We start from the raw sequence: 25,165 nt of genomic DNA, 5'->3' as shown, positions 1-25,165 counted from the left end.
TCAGGATATAACTTGGGACTTAATCAGTTTTAGAAGTGCTTCAGAGAAAATACATAGTGTTTACCTGATTGCATCTTGTTTGTGTGTTGCTGTTTTTTTAAATATATTTTATTGATTTTTTTTTTTTTTTTTTTTTTTTTTACAGAGAGGAAGGGAGAGGGATAAAGAGTAAGAAACATAATGAGAGAGAAACATTGATCAGCTGCCTCCTGCACACACCCTACTGCGGATGTGCCAGCAACCAAGGTACATGCCCTGGACCGGAATCAAACCTGGGACCCTACAGTCCAAAGCTCTATCCACTGAGCAAAACCGGTTTCGGCTGCATCTTGTTTTTAATACAGTCAGATGTCTGGTGGGTTAAATTCACTATACCCAACAGTCAAGGAACGGCTCACATTTTTATTTCACTAATCATCACAAAATACAGTCTAACTCTATTAAAAATTTAAAAATAATACGTCTATTAGATGAGAAGTTGCTTTCATAAACTCAGATGTTTCAAGATCATATTGGCCCCGGAACATAATGTTTGAACTCTTAAATTGACTCTTATTTGATGTGATCCATTCACATCTTAGCTATACAGAGAGAATTAGAGACGGTTTTATGTAGCTTGGACCAAACAGGCAGTGTTTCCCCCACATGAAAGATGTGTCTTAATCACTTCTTCACTTCCTCCTGCTGAGGTTCAAGTCAACTGTCCCATTCCAGTGAAGATTTCGCACTCACAGAACTATTTTCTATGAGACAGTTCATAAGAATTACCGTAAGTTTCTGCTTTGCCTCCTAAAGGAAACTATTGGGTCGGCAGCTAAGTAATTGCGGGTTTCACACATATATGGCTTCAGTTGAATTTTTAGGTTTGCAGACGTAGTACAAATGTAAAACACATTTTGTTATTTGATAGTTGGCTATTCAGCTGTTAATCAGTAAAAAAAGTTTTTTGATCTGTTTTGTAGTTTTCGTTTGGCGTTCGTTGAAAAATGGAAAATCAAAAGGAACATTTTGTCATATTTTGCTTTTTTATTTCCGCAAAGGGAAAAACGCATCGCAAGCTCATAAAAAGTTATGTGCTGTTTATGGTGACGAAGCCTTAAAAGAACGGCAGTGTCAAAATTGGTTTGCCAAATTTCGTTCTGGTGATTTTTCACTCAAAGATGAAAAACGCTCTGGTCGTCCAGTTGAAGTTGATGACGCCCTAATCAAAGCAATAATCAATTCGGACTGTCACAGTACAACACGTGAGATTGCAGAGAAGCTTCATGTATCACATACATGCATTGAAAATCACTTAAAACAACTTGGCTATGTTCAAAAACTCGATACATGGGTTCCTCACGAACTGAAAGAATCACAGTTAACGCAACTCATTAGCAGCTGCGATTTGCTAAAGAAACGTAATGAAAATGATCCATTTTTAAAACGACTGATAACTGGCGATGAAAAATGGGTTGTTTACAACAATATCAAGCGGAAAAGATCGTGGAGCAGGCCAGGTGAACCAACTCAAACAACATCAAAAGCTGATATTCATCAAAAGAAGGTTTTGTTATCAGTTTGGTGGGATTACAAAGGAATTGTCTACTTTGAACTCTTACCACCCAACCGAACGATCAATTCTGATGTCTACATTGAACAACTAACGAAATTAAACAATGCAGTTGAAGAAAAGCGGCCCGAATTGACAAATCGAAAAGGTGTTGTATTCCATCATGACAATGCAAGGCCACACACATCTTTGGTCACTCGGCAAAAATTAATGGAGCTTGGTTGGGATGTTTTGCCACATCCACCATATAGTCCTGACCTTGCACCATCTGATTACTTTTTGTTTCGATCTTTACAAAACTCCTTGAATGGTAAAAATTTCAATAATGATGATGATGTCAAATCGTACCTGATTCAGTTTTTTGCTAATAAAAACCAGAAGTTTTTTGAACGTGGGATTATGATGCTGCCTGAAAGATGGCAAAAGGTCATTGATCAAAATGGGCAATACATTACAGAATAAAGTTATTTAGTTCCATGAAAAAATTGTCTTTGATTTTCTTTTAAAAATCCGCAATTACTTAGTTGCCGACCCAATATAAGGAAAGAGGTGAAGACAGTGCCATCCACAGTCCCTTTGTATAATGACATCTGCTGGGCTGTAGCCCATAGTGATGTTTTATGCAAGTACCTGCTCATTTTATTGAGGCAAAAAAAGCTCATTTCTCTTGATGAGCTTCCAGTGTCTTAGATTTTTGGGGTCCGGATAAGTAATTTTCATTTAAACATCAAAATGAGTTCCAGAGTTTAACAAGTTTATCCGATAGTAGAGCTAGAAACATACCCCATCATGCCTAGATTTGTAAACATCTATCTGTTGGCATAATTCAGAACAGCCTTGCTCCACAAAGTTGTTAAGTCATTTCTTGCAGTTTATGTTTTTGGGAATATCCCGGAGGAAAAGATACTGGAAAGAAGCCAGTGTGTGTGTGTGTGGAGAGGGACGTTACAGACTTACTGCTTTCCATTAAGTAAACGAAACAGAAAACAACACCCCTTAAAAAGGACACATGTCTGGGGTGAAATTGTGGGAATGATTTTAGAACATTGGCTTCACGGAAAGGACAAGACAGGAATGCTCTTTTAAAGACGCATCTCTTTGCCTTAAAAGGATGTAGGGATCCTTCTCTGCTGGGGGAAAGAAAAAGAAAGAAAGAAAAGAAAAGGACTGATTTGCACTTTGATGTGTATGGCCAAGCCACGCGGGTGCGCCTTCCAGGAGTTGCTGGCAAAAACAAAACCCTCGGGGCACCCCCAGTAAGTTCCACCGAGGACAGCTCCAGGGCGGAGTTGTCATGCTGGTCCCCTAGCCCGCCCGCCCCGCATTCCTGCTCCCGGGCCGCGCTCCGGGCAGCCCCGCCCGCCCCGCCCGCCGGCTCCGGCCCCGCCCGGCGCGCCCTGGGCGGGGCGGCGGGGGACGCGGCGGGCGCGGGGCTGAGCGCAGTGGCTGGGCCGCCGGCAGCGGGAGCCGCTGTAACCGGACACCGAGCGCTCGCCCCCGGCGCCGGCCGCTCTCATTCACTCCCGGGCGCTGGACCGAGCGCCGCGGAGCCCGGCTCCGGCTGCACAGCCCCGCCCCGCGGCGCTGGGGATTCCTGTGCAGAGAAACTCCGCCGGGAGCGGGAAGGACGGAGCGCCCCGCTGGGTCCGCTCAGACCTTCGGGGCTCCGGGGACTCGGGCTGCAGACGCACACGCGCGGGGCCAAGCCGGTAGCGCATTGGTGTGTTTTTTTTTTTTTTTTTCCCTGCTGCTCTCTTCTCCCCTCGGTAAGCTGCTTTTCTAAGCTCAGCGTTACTTTTAGGGTCTGTGTGCATTGACTTTTCGCACCTCGCCGGGCTCGGGTTTGCACATTTGCTTAAGAGCGGCCGCAGCGGGTCCGGGCGCCGCTCCTCCCGCGGAGCGCCCGGCCGGCGGGAGCTGTGGCTTCAGACGGCGGCACCTGCGGGAGCGGAGTTGCAGGTTTCAGGACTGGCTTCTAAGGCGCACAGTGCAGGAGGGGACCTAGAGGGGTCCTGTTCGCACATGCTGTGAGTGTTCCGCTCAGAAGTGAAAATAGGCAGCCTGTCCAAGTGTCTGCGTTAAAGGGAAGAAGTTGTAAGATGGGGGGGCGGGGGGCGGGGGGTGAGGCATGTGGAAGAGGCACTTGCTTTTGGAGTCGCTTTCCTCCAGGGTAGGCTTGCCACCACATTGCACTGTATCCTTGCTTCCTAGGACCCGTCATGTCATCTCCAAGGTTTGTTTTATTTTATTTTGGCAATTTGGGGTAAGTGTCTCTTTGTGGGGATGGGGTGTGGGGAGAAACATGCCAGGTAAGATCCTGATGATAGCCATGTGTAAAAATATGCAAATACCATCAGCCTTCTTCATACAGAGACAAAGGTTAGGCAGATATGTGGCTTTTTTTTTTTTTTCCTTACATGGAACAAATGACTAAGTGAAAGTCACTCCATAAAATCAATTTCCTTCTAGGTTAATGTAGGGGTGACAGGGTGAGGAGGTGGTGGAAGCAGGAAGAAACTGTGTCTTTTGAAAATTACCAACACAAACACCGCAAGGCTCCCCTCCATCTGTCCATCTGTGTGGTGAAAGAGGCGCGCAGATTTTGTTTCTAACTCCCGTAACTTCTGTGCCACCTAGGAAATCAAGTTGTAATTTTCCTTTAAGAATGGCATGTTCGGTATGATTGTTCTTTTTTTTTTTTTCTTCTGCATTCATGAAGCAGTGTTTACAACTTGTAATGGCATGTTATGGAGTAAAATAAGTGATGCGATTTTAATTTTAAGAGCCACATGGTACTGAAGGTCAGAATTGTTGTGATCTATGAAAATTAATTCCTAGAATAAACTGTCTTGTCATTTCAGTATGTAATTATGCTAGACTCCAAATAATGGGATTTTTTTTTTTTTTAATGGTCCTGAGATTATTTCACATGCTGCGACTACTGGAGCGTTTATAGATCTGTGGTTAACGCGTTACCTGGTCTTCCTTGGTATTCAGACATGACTTAATAACATGTATCAATTTTATAGCTGCAGCTCCAGATAGCACTTGTCTCTCTGATTTACCTATTGGAATTTTGACAGCCACTTTCTGGTTGATTTATATGAACTATGCATGGAGGGATAGATGGCTCACTAGATTGCTCACCACTAGGTCATTGGTTTGAATTTGGCACCAGTCCAAGGTTACCTCATCTGCATCACTTCACAGCTGTGTGGTCATCTGTATAAAGTGGCCGATAACTGATTCAAATGGTTTGAGCGGTCAAGGATTGAGCACATGTCAATCTATGCATAGAAACACCATTTCAGGTACAAGAGCTAATGAGTATGGAATGTTCATGTGGGAATTTATTTTATTTTATTTTTTTTATTTTTTACTACTACTCTATGGTAGGAAAGGGTGTTTTCATTCATTAATACCTATGGATACCATTCTCAAGTCATTTAATCATAATGTGATTTTTTAGAGAGGAGAGCACATTTAAATATTGGTTTTCCTTTGGGAATCAATCCCTTTTTCCTGGCTGCTTTGTTCTTCACGTTTTGGAAGATGAGAGTTTCCCTTTCGCAAACACTGCCAGACCAAGGGAATTGAATCCAAATTTTCAGCTCTAAGAAGCAAAGTCACAGCACCTCCTACTGTTTGCATGGCCATGGAAGTTCAGGAATGAATGTCTTTTGTGAATAAGGTGCTCTGTCTAGGTTGCTGGTTATGTTTGTGTGGCTGTGGGTGTGCTCCTAAAATGTGGAATGAGATGTAAGAAACCTCTCTCTCTCTTTTTTGAAGGTATTTCTCTTGGATGTTAACTTGAAAATCTGAAGAAATGGCATTCCAGGCAATTTGCATGTTGGTTGGAGTATTTGTCTGTTCCGTCTGTGTAAAAGGATCTTCTCAGCCCCAAGCAAGAGTTTATTTAACATTTGATGGTAAGCAAGTTGATAAGTTCTCTGGGGAAATGTTATTTATCATTTGTTTTCTTATTCAGATTAAAAAAAAACAACACTAAAGGTAGTAAAGTATTATTGAATATTGATTTAAAAAATATTTATGGGACAGGTTTTTGGATGACAGGGCTATTTAAAATTATTGGTGAATGGACAAAAGCCCTCTATTGCATTTGTTTCTGAAAATGCTTGAAGTGAATTCTGCCCCCTTTTAAATTTCTTCTGTGTTTGCATGTGCGTGCCTGGGGGAGATGGTAAAGAACTTAAAGCCTACAATATCTAATATTTAATATTCACCTGGTTTGGTTGAGAAACACTTCATATGTACTAATCTCCATTAGCAGAAAGAACTATGAAGGTTAAATTACTGAAAATTCTCCTAATAAATTTGGAACACTAGTCTTGAAACTGGTCTTTCTATATAATAATGTTTCTTCTATTTCCACAAGGACTTCCTGAGGTTGGCAAAGTACCTAATTGTAAAGGAACTAAAGGAATAGTTCAAAATAGGCTTTTGATTGCTGTTGTGTACAGATGTTATCTTCAGGAGCTTAGGGAAATGAGTGTGACTTCAAATTTTCACACACATAAAAGTTGTAAGTCCTCTGAGGAATGGTTTGCTGAATGTATGCGTGAGCTTTAATGTATATTGTTCAAAGGACTTACAGGTGGATCATTCAGTCAGACACGTAACCCATAGCCATTGGACAGATGGGATAAGAAATGGATCAGGAATATCACCCTGCCACTCAGGGTTATTTATATTTTTATGGCTTCTTTCAGCTCTGTCTCTGCATAAACTTCAGTTTCATTGGGCATATTTTCATTTTCATTTGAGAAACAATATACTCTAAGACCTTCCTATAGCAGGATGTCTGTGAAACACTGTTATCTTGAATTTCAAGTAGCAGTATGACTGATACTTATGTCAAATGGCTCCCTACCTCCCTCCCCTCCCTCTCCTCCCCTCCTCTCCCCTCCCCTTCTCTCCCTTCCCAAAAGCTTTCTCCAAGGTTATCATAAGTCCTATAGGTACCTTATGAACTTAGCTTCTAATTGCTTCCTTAGCTTCTAAGCCAGGTATTCCCCTTAAAACCCCTGACTACCAGTTAAGTTGTGAAGGAAGGAAAACAGATCCTTTGACGTGTCCTTTAAAAACAAAAACAAAACTAACTAAAGCATCTCATAGTCAGCTTACAACTTTTCTCCTAAGTTGAGAGCTACCTAGTATGAAAGAAAAAGAAAAAGAGAAAGAAAGAAAGAAAGAAAGAAAGAAAGAAAGAAAGAAAGAAAAGAAAAGAAAGAAAGAAAGGCATTAGGGAGCAGTACAATTTCTCCCCTATTTCCTGTATTTCTCTCAGTGTATAGGAAGATGGAGTGGTCTCACAGATTAGGCCTTTAAACCCATTCTCTTTATTTCATCAAAATTAATCAAACTTTGTTTAACGGCAGCTTAATCCAAAATAGGTAAATATTAAAGATAAGTGTGTCACCAGAGATATTTCATCAAGTCTATATTCGAAGAGACAATTAAAACTTGTTTTTCAATGAAGTTTAGGAATGCAATCTTTTAAAACCAAACTTCATTACTATGTAACAGCTCTGTATACAGTGACTAGAAGTTACGATGGGCTTTAAAAAATACTGCATCTTTAATATTTTAAGTGCTCCCAAATAAGATTCTTAAAAATAAGACTTACCTTCATTTATAACATACTAGAGGCCCGGTGCATGAATTCATGCATGGGTGGGGTCCCTCGGCATGGCCTGCGGGGATTAAGCTGAAACTGGCAGTCCAGCAGTGCCTGCCACACCTGCCCGTCGCTCCTGCTCATCCTGGTACCGATGCACCTGCTGCAGACTTGTGCTCCGTCAGTCCTGATTAGGAGAGGCTTGTGCCATCACAGTGGCACTCACCAGCCGTGTGCGCCATCCCAAGGGGGTGGGAGGGGAGCTGGGATGCGATTGGCCCTCTGGGCAGGCAGTGGGATGCCCTTGCCAGTCTGGGGTCCAGATCCATCCCACTGTTGTTCTCGCTGGTTGTTGGGAGCCACTTTTATATTGTCTCTTCTTTGAGGAGCATCTAGGGAGGGGAAACGGCCATGGTGCCTGAGGCCAACTTCCAGGAAGTCAACAGCACTGTCAGGATCCTGTGGGCAGCACCGGGTCTGTTGGTGCCTGGCCTGTTCTCCGGAGATTGGACCTGTAGGACTACTAGGAGGGAGTGGTCCACTGGGACAGGTCTGTCAGCTGAGCAGGACTCCTGCGGTGGGAGAGCACTGACCACCAGGGGGCAGCTCCTGTGTTGAGTGTCTGCCCCCTGGTGATCAGTGCACATCACAGCAACTGGTCATTCAGTTGTTCAGTTGCTTAGGCTTTTATATATATACAGAGGTGTGTTGCAGGAAGATTCATGGAATAGACTTTCCTTTCCCTGGCTGGGTTTTTTTCCGGCACCCAAGACCCAGGCCTTCACTCTGGCTGCTACCTTGTATTTGAGCCTTCCATCTTCACTCGGGCCAAAGCACCACTCCTGTAGCTCCTTCTGTCCCCTGCCCTCCCCCTCATAGCAGGCATCCTGCCCCACCTGGCCCCTCCACCCCTGCAGGTGTGCTGCCCAGAGATCCGGAGCAGCTGGGGGACAGGGCTGCTGCCATCTTCATCGTTTAATTTGCATACTCCGGATTGTCTGGTGGGCATCGAGAAGCGACAGTCAGTTTGCATACTTCTCTTTTATTAGTGTAGATGTAGAATACAATAAGCTATCTATCTGAAAGTTTTACAATTCCTGATATTTTATTCTTTTCAAGAACCTTTAAAAAATTATCTTTATTGCCCTGGCTGGTTTGGGTCAGTGGTCAGAGTGTTGGCCCACAGAAGGAATAGTCAGGGATTCCATTTCCAGTCAAGGCCACATACCTCAGTTGCAGATTCAATCCGTGGCCAGGTCAGGGGAGTGAGCGGAGGCAACCAGTCAATGTGTCTCTCTTAGGTTGATCTTTCTCTTTCTCTCTCTCCTCTCTCTGTTTCTCCCACTCCCCCCTCCCTTCCACTCTCTCTAAAAATCAGTGGAAAAAATATCTGTACTCCTTAGTTAGGAATAAAAATTATCTTTATTGTTGGAAGTATTACAGATGTTCCCCTATTCCCCCCATAGACACTCTCCACCCCTTATAGGTCCCCTCCCCAGGCCCACTGCATTATATTATCTGTCCATGGGCTATGCATAGATAATTCATTGGTCAATCGCTTCATATACTTCCTCCCTCTTCCCTTTGAAATACTTCAGTCTATTGCATGCTTCAATGCCTGGATCTTTTTTTTTTTTTTTTCATCAGTTTGTTTTGTTCACTTGATTCCACATACAAGTGAGATCATGTGATACTTATATTTCTCTGACTGGCTTATTTCACACAGCATAATACTCTCCAATAGTCTTAATAGGAAATAATCATAGAGGTAAAATATCACAATTTAGAGACTATTTTAAAGTAATATATCAAGGAAATTCCATAACTTCTACATTAAGTACAAAACCTCCTAAGTTAGACTATATATTAGGCAAAATATCATAGGAAAAGTAGCTTGGGCAAGAAAAAAACAGTTAAAATGTTTAAATTTTAATAATAAATTTTTAGGAATTTTCTTAAGAGATTTGATAGTATACCTGCTTGAGATGCGTGTTCCAAATTTCTTGTTAAAGTTTGTCACTGATTTTATGATGGCTTATCTGAGTAGGTTACTAAATTTTTCCAAAGTAGTTTAGTCTTGACATCAAAATATAGAAATTTGTGCAGGGTCGACATATACAGGGTGGGGCAACAATCTGTTTATAGTTGTGACTAAACCAAATACAGAGTTTATTCTTGCATTATTATTTATCAATTATATTATTTTCCATGTGAAGAACTATAAATCTCCTTTTGCTCCACCTTCTATATGAACATATGTTAATTTAAATACATATAGTTATATACTTTATTTCATATTTCCAAATTTCTATAACTACTTTGCAACCAAAAATCAGGACTTGGAAGATGCTTTTGAGGAAATTTAAGTAATTTCAAGTTACATCCGGCAGAGGCCTTTTGCATCTTTATAGTTTCCCATAATTACACTGCCTCCTGGCTCTTGTGTCTTGAAATCTTCACTGTATCTTGACCCTCTGCCTGTCTCTGGGGAGAAATTTTAGGAGAATCATCTCAGTCTTGTCTTGCTTATAGTCAAATGATGAATCATAGTTGATTTAAAGGTGTAAGAAACAAGAGATTCTTTCTCCCATCCAAGTTCCAGCCCTTCTGCTTGTGGTGGAATGATGGACTGATAACATTTAAGAAACGATTTACAGATTTGCCATCTCTATTGATCTAGCGCAAGGTCAACCAGATGGTCATCAGTCCTATGGGAGAATGTACTTCAGATGTTATTAATTAGTTACATTTGTGCTAGCTAAACCTTTCATGTTAAGAGAATTTAACCCTAGAAGATATTATATTGTGTAACTTCTATATTTCTCAGTGCCAAATAGCTTTTCAAATGAATATATAGTTAATGCAACTGTTTTTTTAAGTTGAATAATTGTGGAAAAACAATTCAATAGTTTAACAGATTTATATTTCATAGAATTATTGCCACTGTATCTCTCATCCCCTAACCACCCCCCCCCCCCCCCCCCCCCCCCCCGGTAAACTATAAAGGTAATATGGAAAGGCAAGGATACATATGTACAATAGACAAACACTGCTTTGTTTGTGTTGTTAATATAAAAAAAGGAAGCATTGCATTTATCCAGTAGAAATTTTAGCATGTAATATTTTATAAAATCAGGAGTAAATACAAAATAATTTGATAAAAAGTATCAGTTACATGTAATTTTAAGAGAAGGTTCTGAGCTTCAGAAAAATGGATTTTTTTTTTACATTTTATATATAAAATATGATTACTGAGTTAATTATATCAAATGTTATTCCTGTTAAAATTAGATAATTTCTCTTTTTTAAATATATTTTATTGATTTTTTTACAGAGAGGAAAGGAGAGGGATAGAGAGTTAGAAACATTGATGAGAGAGAAACATCAATCAGCTGCCTCCTGCACACCCACTACTGGGAATGTGCCCACAACCAAGGAACATGCCCATGACCAGAATCGAACCTGGGATCTTTGAGTCTGCAGGCCAACACTCTATTCACTGAGCCAAATCGGTTCTGGTAAAAAATTAGATAATTTCTTATAAGATTACTTTTCAGCTAGCAATTCTGATTGTGAATCTAAGATATTCAATTTACTGACAAAGTTATTCACATTTTATTATCGCACTATGTCTGTAGGATCTGTAGTAATATATATTTTTTAAATTTTATTTCCGATACTGATTATGTATGTCTGCTTCCTTTATGCTCGGACTGATCTGTATAGAGATCAATTTTTTCATTTTATTGATCTCTTTAAATAATCAACATTTTGTCTATTATTTTTGTTTAGCCTTTTTTATTTATGCCTCCAAATTTAATTATCTGATTTCTTCTTGCATAATTTGTTCTTTTATAACTACTTAGCATGGACTGTTAAATTACTGATTTGAGAAGTTTTTCCATACAACCAGTTATGGAGGTATGATACAAATTTCCCTTGAAATACTGCCTTAGCAGTGCCCTACATATTTTGATGAAATGTGTTGTGATTTTCAGTCAGTTCAATATATCTTCTAATTTCTCTGTTATGTTTTCTTTTAAAGGAATATCTTGTATAATTTATAAATATTTGGATATTTTTGAATATCTCTCTGTTTTCTGCTTTAACTCCTCGTTGTCAAGGAGCATACATCATGTGTTTTTAATTATTTAAACTCACAATAGTCTACATAGAAAAGAATATGTATTATGCTTTTGCCACATAGTGTTCTATTAATAGCAATTAGATTCAATCAGAAACCTCTGAGTCATCAGGGCTTACTTTTTAAAGTAATCCTGATGGATACAGGATTATCATTTTTATATGTTTTTAGGTCTAGAAAGATAATACCTAGAGATAAATAAGTAGGATAAAGATAATGTGCGCTCAGTATCCATCCCATAGTCTTCAGAAAGCCTAAATGAATATTATTTTACAGAAAGGGAAGTCTGGGTCCACTGAAGTTTTTATTTTGTTTCAAAAGTCTTATGAGTTATTATTTGACTGGCATGGCTCGGGGGTTGAGCATTGACCTATGATCCTGAAGGTCACGGTTTTACTCCCAGTCAGGAAACATGCCTGGGTTGTGGGCTCAATCCCCAGTGTGGGGCATGCAGGATGGCAGACGATCAATTATTCTCTCTCATCATTGTTGTTTTCATCTCTCTCTCCCGCTCCTTTCTTCTTGAAATCAATAAAAAATGTATTAAAAAAAACACAAATAAAAATTCTGATGAGTTATTAAGGTGCCCCTAGAAATATCTTAAAGCATTTAGCCGGAAAATGTGGTATAAAGTTTTGGGAACTCAAAAATAAATTCATTGCTAGTTAAATAGATGACAGAAAGTCAGTCATTTGTCACTATTAATTCTTTGCTTGTGTTCGATAGAATAGTAAAGACGTCCTACTACTGAACTGTCCCTTGTCCTTTGAAGCCTGTGAATCATTGCCTAAAACTCAAAGAGTGAAAACTTCATAAAGGTGCTCCTATTTGGATACATTTTTCTTAGCTTATTTTGGCCAATTTTCCAGCTCCAGTTTGAGTTTTTACATTTGCATGTTCATGACAGTGCTTTAAAAACATAAAAATGTCATTGTGCGTTGTATTGGGCAACAAGTATATAAGTGTAGAGCCTTGTAAGTTCTTTCAGTTATTTACTTAGTGATTTTCTTTTTTTGCCTTCTTTTGGTGCTGAATTTTTATTAATAAGGTTATAAATGTCTCCAAGTCATTGACATATAAATGAAAGAGGATGGAATTTTACAAAGCATCTTTTATCGTCTATAGCTGCCTCGTTTGACAAGAAGCTTAGTTAATTTAACGATAAATAAAAGGACCCCTGTGAACTGGTGAGCTAAACCCAAAAGCTGATGAATTGTCATTGGACAATAAACTCAAAATAATAAATTGCCTCTTTATGAACTCTGGTAGCATTAACCTTTCAAGGCACATTTGTTGAGAACAGTTTGTCTTATGGTTGCCCAAGAGATGAAAATAAAGTCAATTGTTCTTGATTTCTCCATTCATCTTGGAGAAAGCTCACTCTGGTTGTATTGAATCTTCTGAAATATTTAGTTCTTGGGAAAACTTGTGTTACTGTAGTTTCTTTTAAATCCCTTTCTGATGATCTCAGTTAAATGTCAATTAAACATCTTAAATAGCACCTGCATGTTTTGAAAAACCCAAACTCAATAAGAAGTACTGTGTAATAATAGGCTCTGCATTTTTCCTCAGTGACAGTGTCTTTGAAATCAGGAAGGAATAGATGAATTCAAGGGTGCATTGGGCAGTGCTCAACCATAAAGAGTCTGAAGTAGAGTAGCACTAAATTTGTGATGTAAAGAGCAAATTAAAACTGTTATAAAATATAATGGGAATTGAAGATGGGAAAAAATTGCCAAGAGAATTTCATATGTCCATTTTCCCCTATCCTAGCTAACAAAGAGGGGATATGCTAATTGATCCTCATGCCATCACAAAGGTGGCAGTGCCCACAGCCAATAAGGAGAAAATATGCTAATTGACTGCTATGCCCTCTGGAGTCCCTTAGTTCCCTTAGCTCCCCAGTCACCTAGGGCTGGCCTGAGGCCCAGGCAAGCCTTGGCTGTCGGCTGCCCAGGTGCCCGGCTGCCCAGGGCTGCCTGAGGATCAGGTAACCAGGGCCAACCAAGGCTTGCTCTGCTGGCTGTGGCAACAGCAGAGGTGTGATGAGGCATCGCCTTCCCCTGATTGCCAGGTTGCCTCCTGCCCCTGAGGGCTCCTAGACTGAAAGCGGGCAGGCCAGGCTGAGAGATCCCCTCCAGTGCATGAATTTTCATGCACTGGGCCTCTAGTAATATGTATTTATGTAGGACTCTAGTACTCAAAATTAAAACAAAATCTCTTTCATAGCCTTAAATTGAAGGAGGGAAGTTTTAAGTAGTGCAAAAAAAGGCTCATGGGAAATATTAGGGTAGAATGTGTTATAATGATACACTGTGGAACTCTCTCTTTTTAAGATTTTTAGAAAAAAAGTGAGAAACCATGTCATAAAAAGGTAATTCTTGTCCTCAGTGAATTTTCTCATATTCTAATAAGCTTAATTGTGTTGCCAAAAGATGATGTTGTGATGTTAAGCCATTTTTAAAGGTATGAGGTTCCTGCAATTGAGAACAGAAAAGGGAAGCTTCAGCAATCTGAAATCAGAAGAGTATGTGTACTGTACTTATTCAGTCATCCAGTCATCTAATCAAGGCAATTTCATGAGCAATATGTGTCATATTCCATGATATCCATAGATAAGGGTGAACATTTATGGTCAAACAATTGGCTGTGAGAACCAGCTGCAACTACAGTGGGAGAGCTGCTATGCAGGAGACACCCTGTGGAGAACTTGTTTCAGTGGCGCTTTGGTGCTCACTGAGTCTGCCCCGTGAGAGTGTCACTTTTGGACATGTAGAGTTGTAATCTGGTATGGTCTGACACTGACCACTGAGTACACTGGCTCTTGGGTCTGAGTACATTGACTCAGGGAGGTGCAAAGTCAGCCACTGCATGGGGTCACCCAGCAGGAGCTACAGAGATCTGCAGATTCCTCGTCTTTCTATCAGGTTTGGAAGTGCCTAGATGAGGCCCAGCTGTGAAGCGAGGCAGGCTGGTGCTGGTGCTGGGTCTTGGGCTTTGTATTGATAGGTTTGGGGCTCCCTGACCCAACTGCAGTTTGTTTGAGAGATTTTAGCCTGAGCAAGTACAGGTCATTCATATGCAAAAGCCTCTGCACACAGCTGGGGTGTGGTTATAAATTGGATGGGGCAGGTCTTAGAGAATCACCAGGGTGGAGCAAACGGAAATGGCTGCCATTCAGCTCTGCAACCAGGAAAGTTCCAGCACAGGAACAGTGATCCCTGCAAGCACCTCTGCCTGGGAGAAAACCAGCCCCAAGATCCTGCCTCAATACCAGACAATCCAGTTCCTCCTGGTATGTGTCTGTGTTCCCCAGACCCTCGCCCTGGTGCTAGAGCTCAGAGAAAGCAGGAACTTGTAAGTTCAGTTCATGGTGCCAGCCTTTTAAGAGGAGCAGCTGGGTCTCCAGTAGCCTCTGTGTCACTGAGCCCCAATCTGCACTGGTTTTTATAGCCCATAGTTCTTACTGCCCATAGGAACTTCTTTCCCCAGCTCTGGGACTGAGGGCTGGGGGTCTGGTCTGGGGCTGGGACCCCTTGCTCCTCCAGGCAGCCTCTGCAGAGAAGATCTCCCTCCCAGTTAAAAAGCAGCCCACCTGGGTGCCGTACCTCCGCGCCTCCTCACCTCGTACCAGTCTCGGTGGGCTTTCTTCTCTACTTCTCTACTTGTAAGGCTTCCATTCAGCCAGCTTTCCATGGTTCTGGATGATGGTTGTTCTGTATTTTAGTTGTAATTTTGATGTGGTGGTGGGAAGTGGCGAATACAGGCTTTTGCCTATGCCACCATCTTGGTTCTCTGGACTATGGTTAGTTAGTTGCTGTAGGTGAGGTCTCCCTTTTGGCTATGGGAACAGGTCTGAGCTCAAACCAAGGATAAAAACTATAGAAAAATGTATTTTTTCTCTCTCCTCACCTCTATGCAAATTTGTCGGGGTGTGTTTCTATAAGTTCAATATAGCCTACACTTCGTCTTTAAAAAAGTGATTCAAGTATTCTTTCTTTCTTCTTTTTTTTTTTTTTATGGACACCATTACATCAAATAAATATACACTGAGACATACTCACTTTTTCCTTTTCCTACACACCTTTTATGTAATGAGTATTAAAAAAAAATAACTATCATTTTTGTTTTAGTTACATGGCTGTCAAATAATAAAAGTATTGAGAAAAAGAGCAGCACGCCTTGGGCAAATTCCAGCCCTTCTCCGCCGTCTGTCTGATTTTCTGTTATGTGTTACTGAAGACCTCCGTTGTTAACGAAAACAAATTGAAAAGCAAGGAACAGAAAGGTTAGACGTTTTCTAACACTGAGTATGACTTGGCAAGCAGAACGCATAAAAGGCAGAGCGAAGTGCTAAGCCCTGTGCTATTTTAGGGCAGCGCTAGCCCTGAAACAATGTGCTGAGCTGTAAAAGCAGGCAAGGAGAGCCTGCACTTCCAAGATGTGTGATTTCCTTTCAAACCTCCTTCATTCCGTGGAAATTAAGTGCCTTGAGCACTTAATATTGATGTTACTTCTATGGAGGGCTTTTTATGTTTTTGAGAAATTCCACCGATCACTCATGTATTTCAGAACGCCTATGAAGTAGGTAGGCATGGGGGCCCAGGGGTGCTAAGTGTCTTGGCTAAGGCCACGCAGCTCGATGGTGGCAGAGACCAGACTGAGAGAGGGAGATGGAATAAGAAGAGGAAAATGAATTATGGACTATGTTTGTAGGGAGTCAGATATCTCCTGAAAATGCATTTTACAATATCTGCAGAAATGTTAGGCCACTAATATGAATATTAACAAGTTTTCTTTCCAAAGTATGCACAACAGCATAGCTTAAACATACCTTAACTTTTTAATTAACTTTTTATTTTTTTAGCAATCATTTATGGATTTTTATATATCAAACTTTAAATATATGTAATACCACATTAGAAATGCCTCTAAATTCTCTTTGGAAAGATTGAGGTAATTCATAAATAGCAGAAATTTATATTTTTACTTGTTGCTAATTCATGTAAATTAGTGAACATATTTTCCCAAGTTATTGCTCTTATAATTAAGCTTTTCATTTGATGTGGAATGTATATCAGGATCCCATTTTCCTCTTTGTCAATTCCTAGAATTAAGTATTCTACTCTGCTCATTAATGTATTGCCTTAGAAGGAAAACACCATTAAAATAATCTTATGTTCTAATTTGAAGTAATGTCAGTCAAAGTGTCTAATATTCTTGCCTTTCTCAACTTTACAACTTACCAGTATTTAAGAGCATTGACAATAAAGGTATTGTCACCAAGAGATATTCTAGCTAATTAATTCCTAAATTATCACCTTAGTAAAACTTTTTCTTATAAAAAATGAGCAGGTACTAGACGTTGATTATAAGATTGCTCGTATTTAATCTTATATATAATGTGATGGCTATTGTCAAATCTCTAGTCTTGGAATTGATAGACCAAAGGAGTCAAAACAGTATAGTTTTACAGAAGATAATTGCTATTTCATTAAGAAGAGGATGGGGCGACTTATTTCACAAAAATAAATTCTTAAGTCTCTGTACTAGCAAGGGCACTAAAGAAGCAGTTGCTAAATTCTTTCATGAAAAACATATTTCCTCAGTATAGAATTTCACTTGCTAAAGACAGAATTAGGGAAAGGGGATATATAGCTGATAAAAATAAATGCCCTATATCTATACACACACACACGCACATATATACACATACTCTGTGAGTAAGACCCATTATATTTCAATACAAATTCATTCTTTCCTAGGTGTGCACTGTCTTATAAATGCATATAACAGAAACTGAGAAGTCAGCAAAAAAAACTATTGTGTTTTTGGTATTATTTATGCTTTGTTAAAGTTTTAAATACCACCAATTTATAATTATATAATAATTAGCTTCTCAAACACTTTAGTTACAGTAATATTTAAAAGGTTACTGTAACACTCAGGTGTACAGTCACAGCTCGAAGCAGCACAGGAAACTCGGATGATTTATGTATTTGAGCCTTGCCTTCCTCCCATTGCTGATGGCTAGTAATAGAACAAAATGACTTGATGAAAACTACCCGTCAGAAGGAGGTAATCCATTTTTAGTACAGATAACAGGCGAATAATAAGTAAAGGAATTGTAAATAAATACCAAATTTATTTCACTACGCTTACTTCTTTAAAGTCAGTGAAGTCTTGAAACCCAAGATGCCACTGTTACTATAGTTAGCAGCAATTGAAAGTCCCAATTATAGCACATGAAACACAATCTTTCATTATATCCTTCTGTTTTCTGAAATCTTCATTTCACAAAATTTAGATTAGGAAAGTCCTTTCCTCTTTCGCAAATAGACACAACTGTACAAACCGTGAGTGACGTACACCAGGTTGGCACTTTATTCATGACTGAAATTGGCTAACACCATGGGTCTGAAGATTTTAAAACAGCTCTAGCAAAATTAGAAACAGAGTAAGGGGAGCAAACACCCTCGTATTCCTGACCTTGCTTAGTTGGATCAGGTAAAAGGGGTACATGGGTCCATGACTTCTTTTAAATGATAGAGACGATTATATGTAAAAACACCATTCCAGCAGAGCTGTCATTGTTAGCCCAAGGACCTATTGTTTAATGAGTAAGTGGAGATTACAAAGTGATTATAAAATCAGCCTACATAAAATAAATGAGTTTGTTGAGTTTTATTTTGGAATTAAAGTTCGGTCTATATGTTTGTGGACTAGATTGGCAACTTTTAATGAAGATACTTCAGATGATGGGCAGGCAAGTAGTAGTTATGATAATAAGATGTGGTGATTATTTTAGTGCTCCTTTTATAAGCTTTCCAACCTCTTAAATATACACTAACAGTCATAATTCAAGCAAAAACAAAACCTCATGACTTAAATTATGCCTTGATTTGAAAGGACCTATTGAATAATTTATTTTGCCGGGGTTGCCAAGAAGAGCTTTACGCATTCTTTAAACATTATTAACCTAGTTCTGTGATCACACCTAGTTCTGTTATTTAACAACCAAGCAGAAAATGGGAAGTGATTGGGGTCTTTATTATGTACAAACCTGGGTTTAAATAGAAGCAGTCTTTCTCGCATTAAAACTTCCAACCTTTGTGAGTCTATTCAGCTGGATTATCGCTCCTTAAATTCAGACTCGGATTTTGTTTTTTCCTTTTCCCTGAATAGTAATACTCAGAACATTCCAAGAGACCAGAACATTAGCTGGACTGAGACAATGGGTGTATTATCATCACCTAAAGAGCATTTTGCATTTTATTAGAAGAAACCGATTAAGATGTTCTTTTCAAGCAAAGGGCTTGGCATGGCTTCAGGAAGTTACTTTCCAAGCCAGGCAGGGGTTTGGCTGGCACAAAGAGCAGGTCTTTCCTTGAGCATCTTGACTGCTTAAATGCAAATGCAACTGGGATTTTTTTTTTTTCTTTAAGCTGAATCTCTTAAAAGCCATGCTTCCCGCCACTGTTCAACATAATTGCATCAATTCCATTTTCCATTAGTCCTCAGAACCTGCTGATAATGAGTGGAGCTTTAAAACCTTTGTGTGAAAATACAATCATGCATACTTTTTTTCAGGGGTTTCTGATAATGCATATGTTCTATGCAGTTGTATTTTTTAATTTTGATATCTAAAGTAGGTCGAGTAAAGATATCTTGATGCTAGTATGCTAAATTTTGGTGATCCGATCAATTATATCAACTGCAGTGGAACAAGCAATTTTCTGGTACACTCAATGGGCTATATTTTGTTGAAGAAAAAGCACATTTCACTTTGCTGCAGAATAATGACATATTCTGACTTCAGGTGAAAGGAAGTGGTTGCTTTTGTCCTTCCTCATTATACCTGTAAGAGCTGTGACTCTTCCATAATGTGTTTCTTTTCAACAGTTTGCCTTTATGGAATCTTAAAATGATCTGCATTAGTTTATCTTATATCTTTCTAATTTTCCGATATGTGTTTGATAGTTTTCTATACATATAGTTTTATGTATATATTTCAGATATTACATTAGAAATTTCACATGGAAAATATATTTATCTAGCAGTTTATCAACTTGTACTTGTTTTGCTTACATCCTCTCTTTGTTTCTTCTTTTTTCATTGAAGTGAGGAAAAAAGATCATCAAGCTTAGCCTGGAATTATTCATGAAATGGTGAGAGCTTCAGAGCTCAGTGCTGATGGAATGTGTAGCAGGAATTGATTTAAAGGTGGTCTGGAGTTAAGATGCATCCTCTATCTGTGCTTTGGAAATGAAATTCAGAGCCATTGCTCTCAGGTGAAATTACCTTTAAATCAAATATCCTTTGGTTTCCAAATCTTACCACAAATATTGATAAGGTAGGATTTCAAAACCTTTTCTAAAATCACTTCTGGGTAAAAATATCTTAGATTTTTAATAACTAAAGATAAACTTTCTGAGGTACATTACTAGCATAGATCTTTTCCAAGGTGTGTAGCATCTGAATTAAACTCTAACAGTTTATATAATATAACAGGTTATATTCACCTTAGAGTGGAAACTGGGAAATCTGGTTAGAATTGATTGTTGGCAACTTATGGGTCAATACGAGACAAAGCTTTTTTGGCTTTTATAAAGAATGTTGTCCATTCAATCTGTATTCCTTTGCTTTCCACTCATCCATCCTACTTCAGAGAGATTCATTTAATACATTACTCAACTGGAAAAAAAAAATCACCAGAATTGCATTGAATTCACGAATGTTTCAGAGTGCCCACCGGGTAAAGTGTTGTCTGCTCCATCAATAAGTACACAGAGAAGTATGATGAGTCTTTTTGTTGGTGAGCACTTGTTCCAGTCAGCAGGATAAGCTGACCATATAAATAACTGTTACACCAGGCACAACAGCATGTGTGCCGTAAAAGAGGCACAATCAATCCATAGAAGAGGCCAGCTTTGAAATAAAAACATTATTTTAAATTGGTTTAGAATATTGGCTTTAAACCCACTGTGGACATTAATCATTCTGCTGGCAGGAATTATTATTATTGTTTTTTTAATCCTGGTTATAAACTGAATTGAGAGAGGGAATTCAATTGGAATGCTGAAGAAGAGATTATTGCCTGAAACCGAGGTTCTCCAGGCTCTGAGGCAAAGCACTTTTGCTGAGTTTGGCTTTGTTTTCTTACTTAGCTCCAAATTCCCAGCAGTGCCTCTTAATTATGAAGAATCCTCATGGCTGTCTGACTGAGCAGTTGACAAACAGCTTGACTCCAGTTTGCCAGATTGTCTCCAAATGCCCATTAAAAATGCCCGTTCTGCTTGTTGTAGTAGTGGGGATCAGGGCTTGTTTTTAGAGTACTCTCCATTTCCTCCATATCTCTGTTCGTTCTCTCTCTCTCTCTCTCTCTCTCTCTCTCTCTCTCTCTCTCTCTCTCTCTCTCTCTCTCCCACACACACACACACACACACACAAAAAAAAAAAAAAAAAAAAATCATAGCCATTTTGGAAAGGTAGAGCAAAATCATGAAGGAGCCTGTATTAAATATCAGAGGTTCAACATAATTAGGTCTTCAGAAACATCTTTGTTGTCCCCAAAGAAATTCTGTGCCAGAGGTTAGGGTTAGGGTTAGGGCTTCCATTCCCATTGGCAGTTTGCAACTCTTAGAAAACAAGAATCTCCAAGTAACTTCTTTTATCAATGAAAGAGAACTCTATTCAATCTTTTGCTCTAACATTTTCCAGAATAAAGTCTTTGCTAAACATTAAAATTTAGCTCTTCTCAACAATCGAGATTGTCAATACCAGAGAAATCATCCTTCGTGCAGGCAAATACAGCTTGAAGGTTGACAACCCTATAAGAGTGAACAGATACCCTTCGCTTCTGTGTGAAATGATAAAATCCATTTCAAAGCCATGGCCTAGAAAAGCATGTTCTATTTTCAATTTCCTTTATATTTTGAAATGTATGATATCTGAGTGAGATGCTTGACCACCTAACCTAGGTCGTGATTTAGATTAGGTCATCAGGCCTAGCATAAAGCCGGGTGCTAATAGGATTAAATAAAGTTGTGCGATGGATGTTCGCTCATAGACGATTTCATTGGTGTGTACTTTGTAATTCCTGCCAGCAGAATGATTAATGTCCACAGTGGGTTTAAAGCCAATATTCTAAACCAATTTAAAATAATGTTTTTATTTGGATAAAAACATTGTGGATAACAGACTCTTGAGAAGGTGAAAAGATTATATATATAAAGTAGGGATTATACATATAAAGTAGATATAAGATAGGGAAAATTGCTTCTCACTCAGAAAAAAAATAGGTCACCTATGGCAATGGGAACTGGTTCTGGTACTTTTTTTGGTATAACATAGTTTTGTTTTTTTCCAGCCTGGTTAATGATACACAGTAGATACTAAATACTTTAAAATAAAAGAGTGAATTAATTAGATCTGCATATTGAAGGGGAGCAGGGATAAGAGAGAAAGCACAAAAATAGTGAATCAATTCCCATTTAGCTCTATGTTCCAGGATTATAAAGAGCCAGTAATTCAGAGACTCCTTTCTTAATATGCCTTTAACCTTCTTGTTAGCAAATGATTTTGGTTTAGGTCCCTGTCCTTCTTATAATCCTATTACTGTCATGCAGACAGGAAAGGCACGAGCCTAATGGCTTTCATTCGCTTATGAGACATAGCTGCATACTTAAGATAGAAGAATTTCTGAAGAACACTTATAGCGAGGTTATGTGGTGGAAATAAACTAAGTAATATTATGGGCAGATGAATAATAAACAGAATGCAAATTGAGTATTTTGGGCCTTTGAAAATGTCAGTATCGGCTATAAAGGATAGTCATATTTTGTGAATAATATAATAGCATGAATTAACAACTTTACTTAGCCATTACTTAATGGTTTATGTTTCAGTGTGCCAATATGATTTTTTTAAAATTAGAGGAATAATAAAAGTTTAGTCCTTATAATGTGGAGTATGCCTAATATGGGAAAATTCAGAAAAACATATTTTGCTCATTGGATGCAGTTTTGGTAGAAGAAGATAATCAGACAGCTATCTTATTAAGTGAAACAGCAAATTATATTATAGGGCATTGCGTGTTTTTAGAATTCCAGTCACATGAAGCTAAAATATCATTGTTTCCAAGCTTCCATCTGTAATTTTATTGATCGATCTTTAATAGAGTTATGTATTGCCTTTGAAAGAAATGATTAGGTTTAGTGTGCTGCTATTATTTAGGACTTGCCTCCAAGTCTTGCAAAGTATATAGACAAAGTGAAGTAAATGAGGGACTGACAAGGGAGGATTAAATGTTTCACATATTTTCGGGAGTAAGATACCAATATATCTGGCTTAGAAGACATGCATTTGGCATGGGCGTCAGAATGCAAATTTCACAACTGTACTTCCCTGAATGGTGTAAGAAAGGGCTGTGTAGAATGAAATTACTTTTGTAAAATACTAAAATGGCCACATTAGTAAATGGTAGAGTCACGAGTCAAAGGTAGTTTTTATTTCTCATGGATTGTTTTACTTAATATTTATTTTAGAATATTGTTAAAACCCAAATCACCATTGAATTCTATCTTGACAATTAGGAAAAAAACTTGACCTTTTTATAATAGTCAGGTTCTTAATTCATTTTTGGAGTTTATCCACCAAAGTGAAGTGTGGTAATTTCTTGTACCGCTCTTTTTAGCTGGCAACACTGATTCATTTCCCTCATGCCAAACTATTTAGTGCAATGTACAAATGAGGTGTTGTAGCGCAATATTTCCCAAGATATTGTTGAGCCAATCAGGCAACACATCCAACATCTATTCTAGGGAACACACAGAAAAGCACAAATTATAAATTTGCCGTGCTTCCTTCTTGTTGCTGTGTTGTCTCAGGAGTAAGGAGGAAAAGGATGATGGAGCATTTATAGAACAGTGCAATGAACTAGTCTTGCAAAAACTATATTTTAGAAATTCATTTGTTTAATTAAACTTAATGGACAGTTTCCAGGACAGTAGTGAGTAGGCTCTCCTAACTATTCCCCTGATTTAAACCAAAATAGAAATAATTAATTTTGTCTCTAAGGCAAGTGCATCAGCCTAGGTCAGGTCCAGGAGCAGACTGCCTGGGATTCAGATCTTGTTTTATCACCTAGGAGCCTTGTAACTCATGGACATTTCCTTTACTTTCTAAATTTTATTTACTAGGCTATAAGATAAGGTTAAATCAGTTCCTATCTGATAATATTATTGTGAATATAAAATAAGGTGACATGTGTAAAACACTTAGCAAGGCATGACACCCATTAACAATATACTAGATGTTAGGCATTACTATTATAGTTGTGTATAAAGTGAGCGAGTTAAAAGGATATATTCCGTGCCCTTGATAAATGTATTGTTTAGAGACTTTATTCTAGACGTGGGGAAACTCGTGGGTCACGTGTAGAAAAAGATGTGCTCAGCTTCCATAATGTGTAAAAACTAATTGCCTGTAACATTTAAGTGGCAATATATTTCAGTTGATGATACATGTTTCTCATTTTCTTGAAAAGTCAGAGGTTTAGGAAGGATATATGGGGGCTATGCAGGGCTGTTCCATTCTATCCGGGTTTCCTGTGTTACCTTTCTGAATCTCACCAACATGGAAGTTTCTACTCTTGGTCTAGAGGGGGTAACAATGACAAATAAAAAGAAATTCTAGGTAAAGCAATGGGTCTTATAAGAATGCTGTCTCCTTACTGATATTGAGGCATAAAAAAGAAATATAGATCTCTCTCTTTTAAGGAAAATATACTTAGAAAAGAAGAAGTAAAAATCATAAAATAAGGTTTGTATACACAGCATGATCTCTCTCTCTCTCTCCCTCTCCCTCTCCCTCTCTCTCTCTCTCTCTCTCTCTCTCTCTCTCTCTCTCTCTCTCTCTCTCTCTCTATATATATATATATATATATATATATATACACACACACACGTATATATATATAGAGAGAGATAGATCATGTTCATCATGCCCAAATTGAACAAAACATTTGCTTTCGTCGATAGCCCATTTTTTCATAAATATGAAAGTACATGTACATATGTTGAGGTTTGCATAAAAGCACAAATCACCTATAAAATAATTTACACTGTTGACAACTTTTGGGATAGAATTTATCAAGCCACTAATCAGTCTAATCATCAGATCTATTTTTTTATTTTTGTGTATATTTTTTGTTGATTTCAAAGAGAGGAAGAAGGAGGGAGAGAGAAACAGAAACATCAGTGATGATAGAGAATAATTGATTGGCTGCCCCCTGCACACACCACACTGAGAATCGAGCCTGTAACCTGGACATGTGCCCTGACTGGGAGTCAAACCATGACCTCCTGGGTCATAGGTCAACCACGGAGCAACACCAGCTGGGCCGCCTTTGAGTATTCTTTATTATCTGTGTGCCCTGTCATTTTCCTCTCATTTTTACTTATTCTTCAGATTTCTTCTCTGCTGTTTTGGAAGGGAGGCCTGCATTGATCTGGGCATGTAGGCAAGTCTGCAGACTGTGGTTTATAGCTAACCTAAGTAGCTTTTTTTACTCCTAAACATTTGCTATAGTTTCCCCCATCAGTAGCCCCTTCAAAAAGAAGGCATTATCTGTCCCTGGAGTAATATGCTCTCTCATAAGGAACAAAAGAAAAGAATGTTGACTTTTTAATGGCTGTTTTGTTGTTTTTTACATTTTAATGGGAATCCCTACATTTAATATTTCTATTCACTGTTCCACCACCCCATATTACTGACCCCACAATCCAGGACACAAAAATGAATAATTGTGTCTGACTCTAGTTCTATTTTT

General features: G+C 38.7%; 1 protein-coding gene across 5 annotated transcripts in view; it reads left to right on the top strand.

Annotated features, from left to right (window-relative positions):
- Positions 1 to 2,684: 2,684 nt before the first annotated feature.
- Positions 2,685 to 25,165, top strand: part of SEMA3C (semaphorin 3C) — a 147,858-nt gene continuing 125,377 nt past the window's right edge. Inside the window, exons 1-2 of one of the 5 annotated variants that reach the window (XM_084897061.1) lie at positions 2,685 to 2,808; positions 5,342 to 5,481. In XM_084897061.1, the coding sequence (XP_084753187.1) occupies positions 5,379 to 5,481 (103 nt within the window). In that variant the 5' untranslated portion in view covers positions 2,685 to 2,808; positions 5,342 to 5,378. Of the gene's footprint in view, positions 2,809 to 2,954; positions 3,319 to 3,462; positions 3,580 to 3,765; positions 3,786 to 5,341; positions 5,482 to 25,165 lie in introns of those variants that run through there. The other 4 variants (XM_084897060.1, XM_084897058.1, XM_084897059.1 and 1 more) reach the window with 4 other exon arrangements.

This window comes from Pipistrellus hanaki (genome assembly GCF_964339955.1).
Source record: "Pipistrellus hanaki genome assembly, chromosome: 10".
NCBI classification, from domain to species: Eukaryota; Metazoa; Chordata; class Mammalia; order Chiroptera; family Vespertilionidae; genus Pipistrellus; species Pipistrellus hanaki.
Note: the sequence above shows the minus strand (reverse complement) of the source record. Positions and strands in the feature narration are given on the sequence as shown.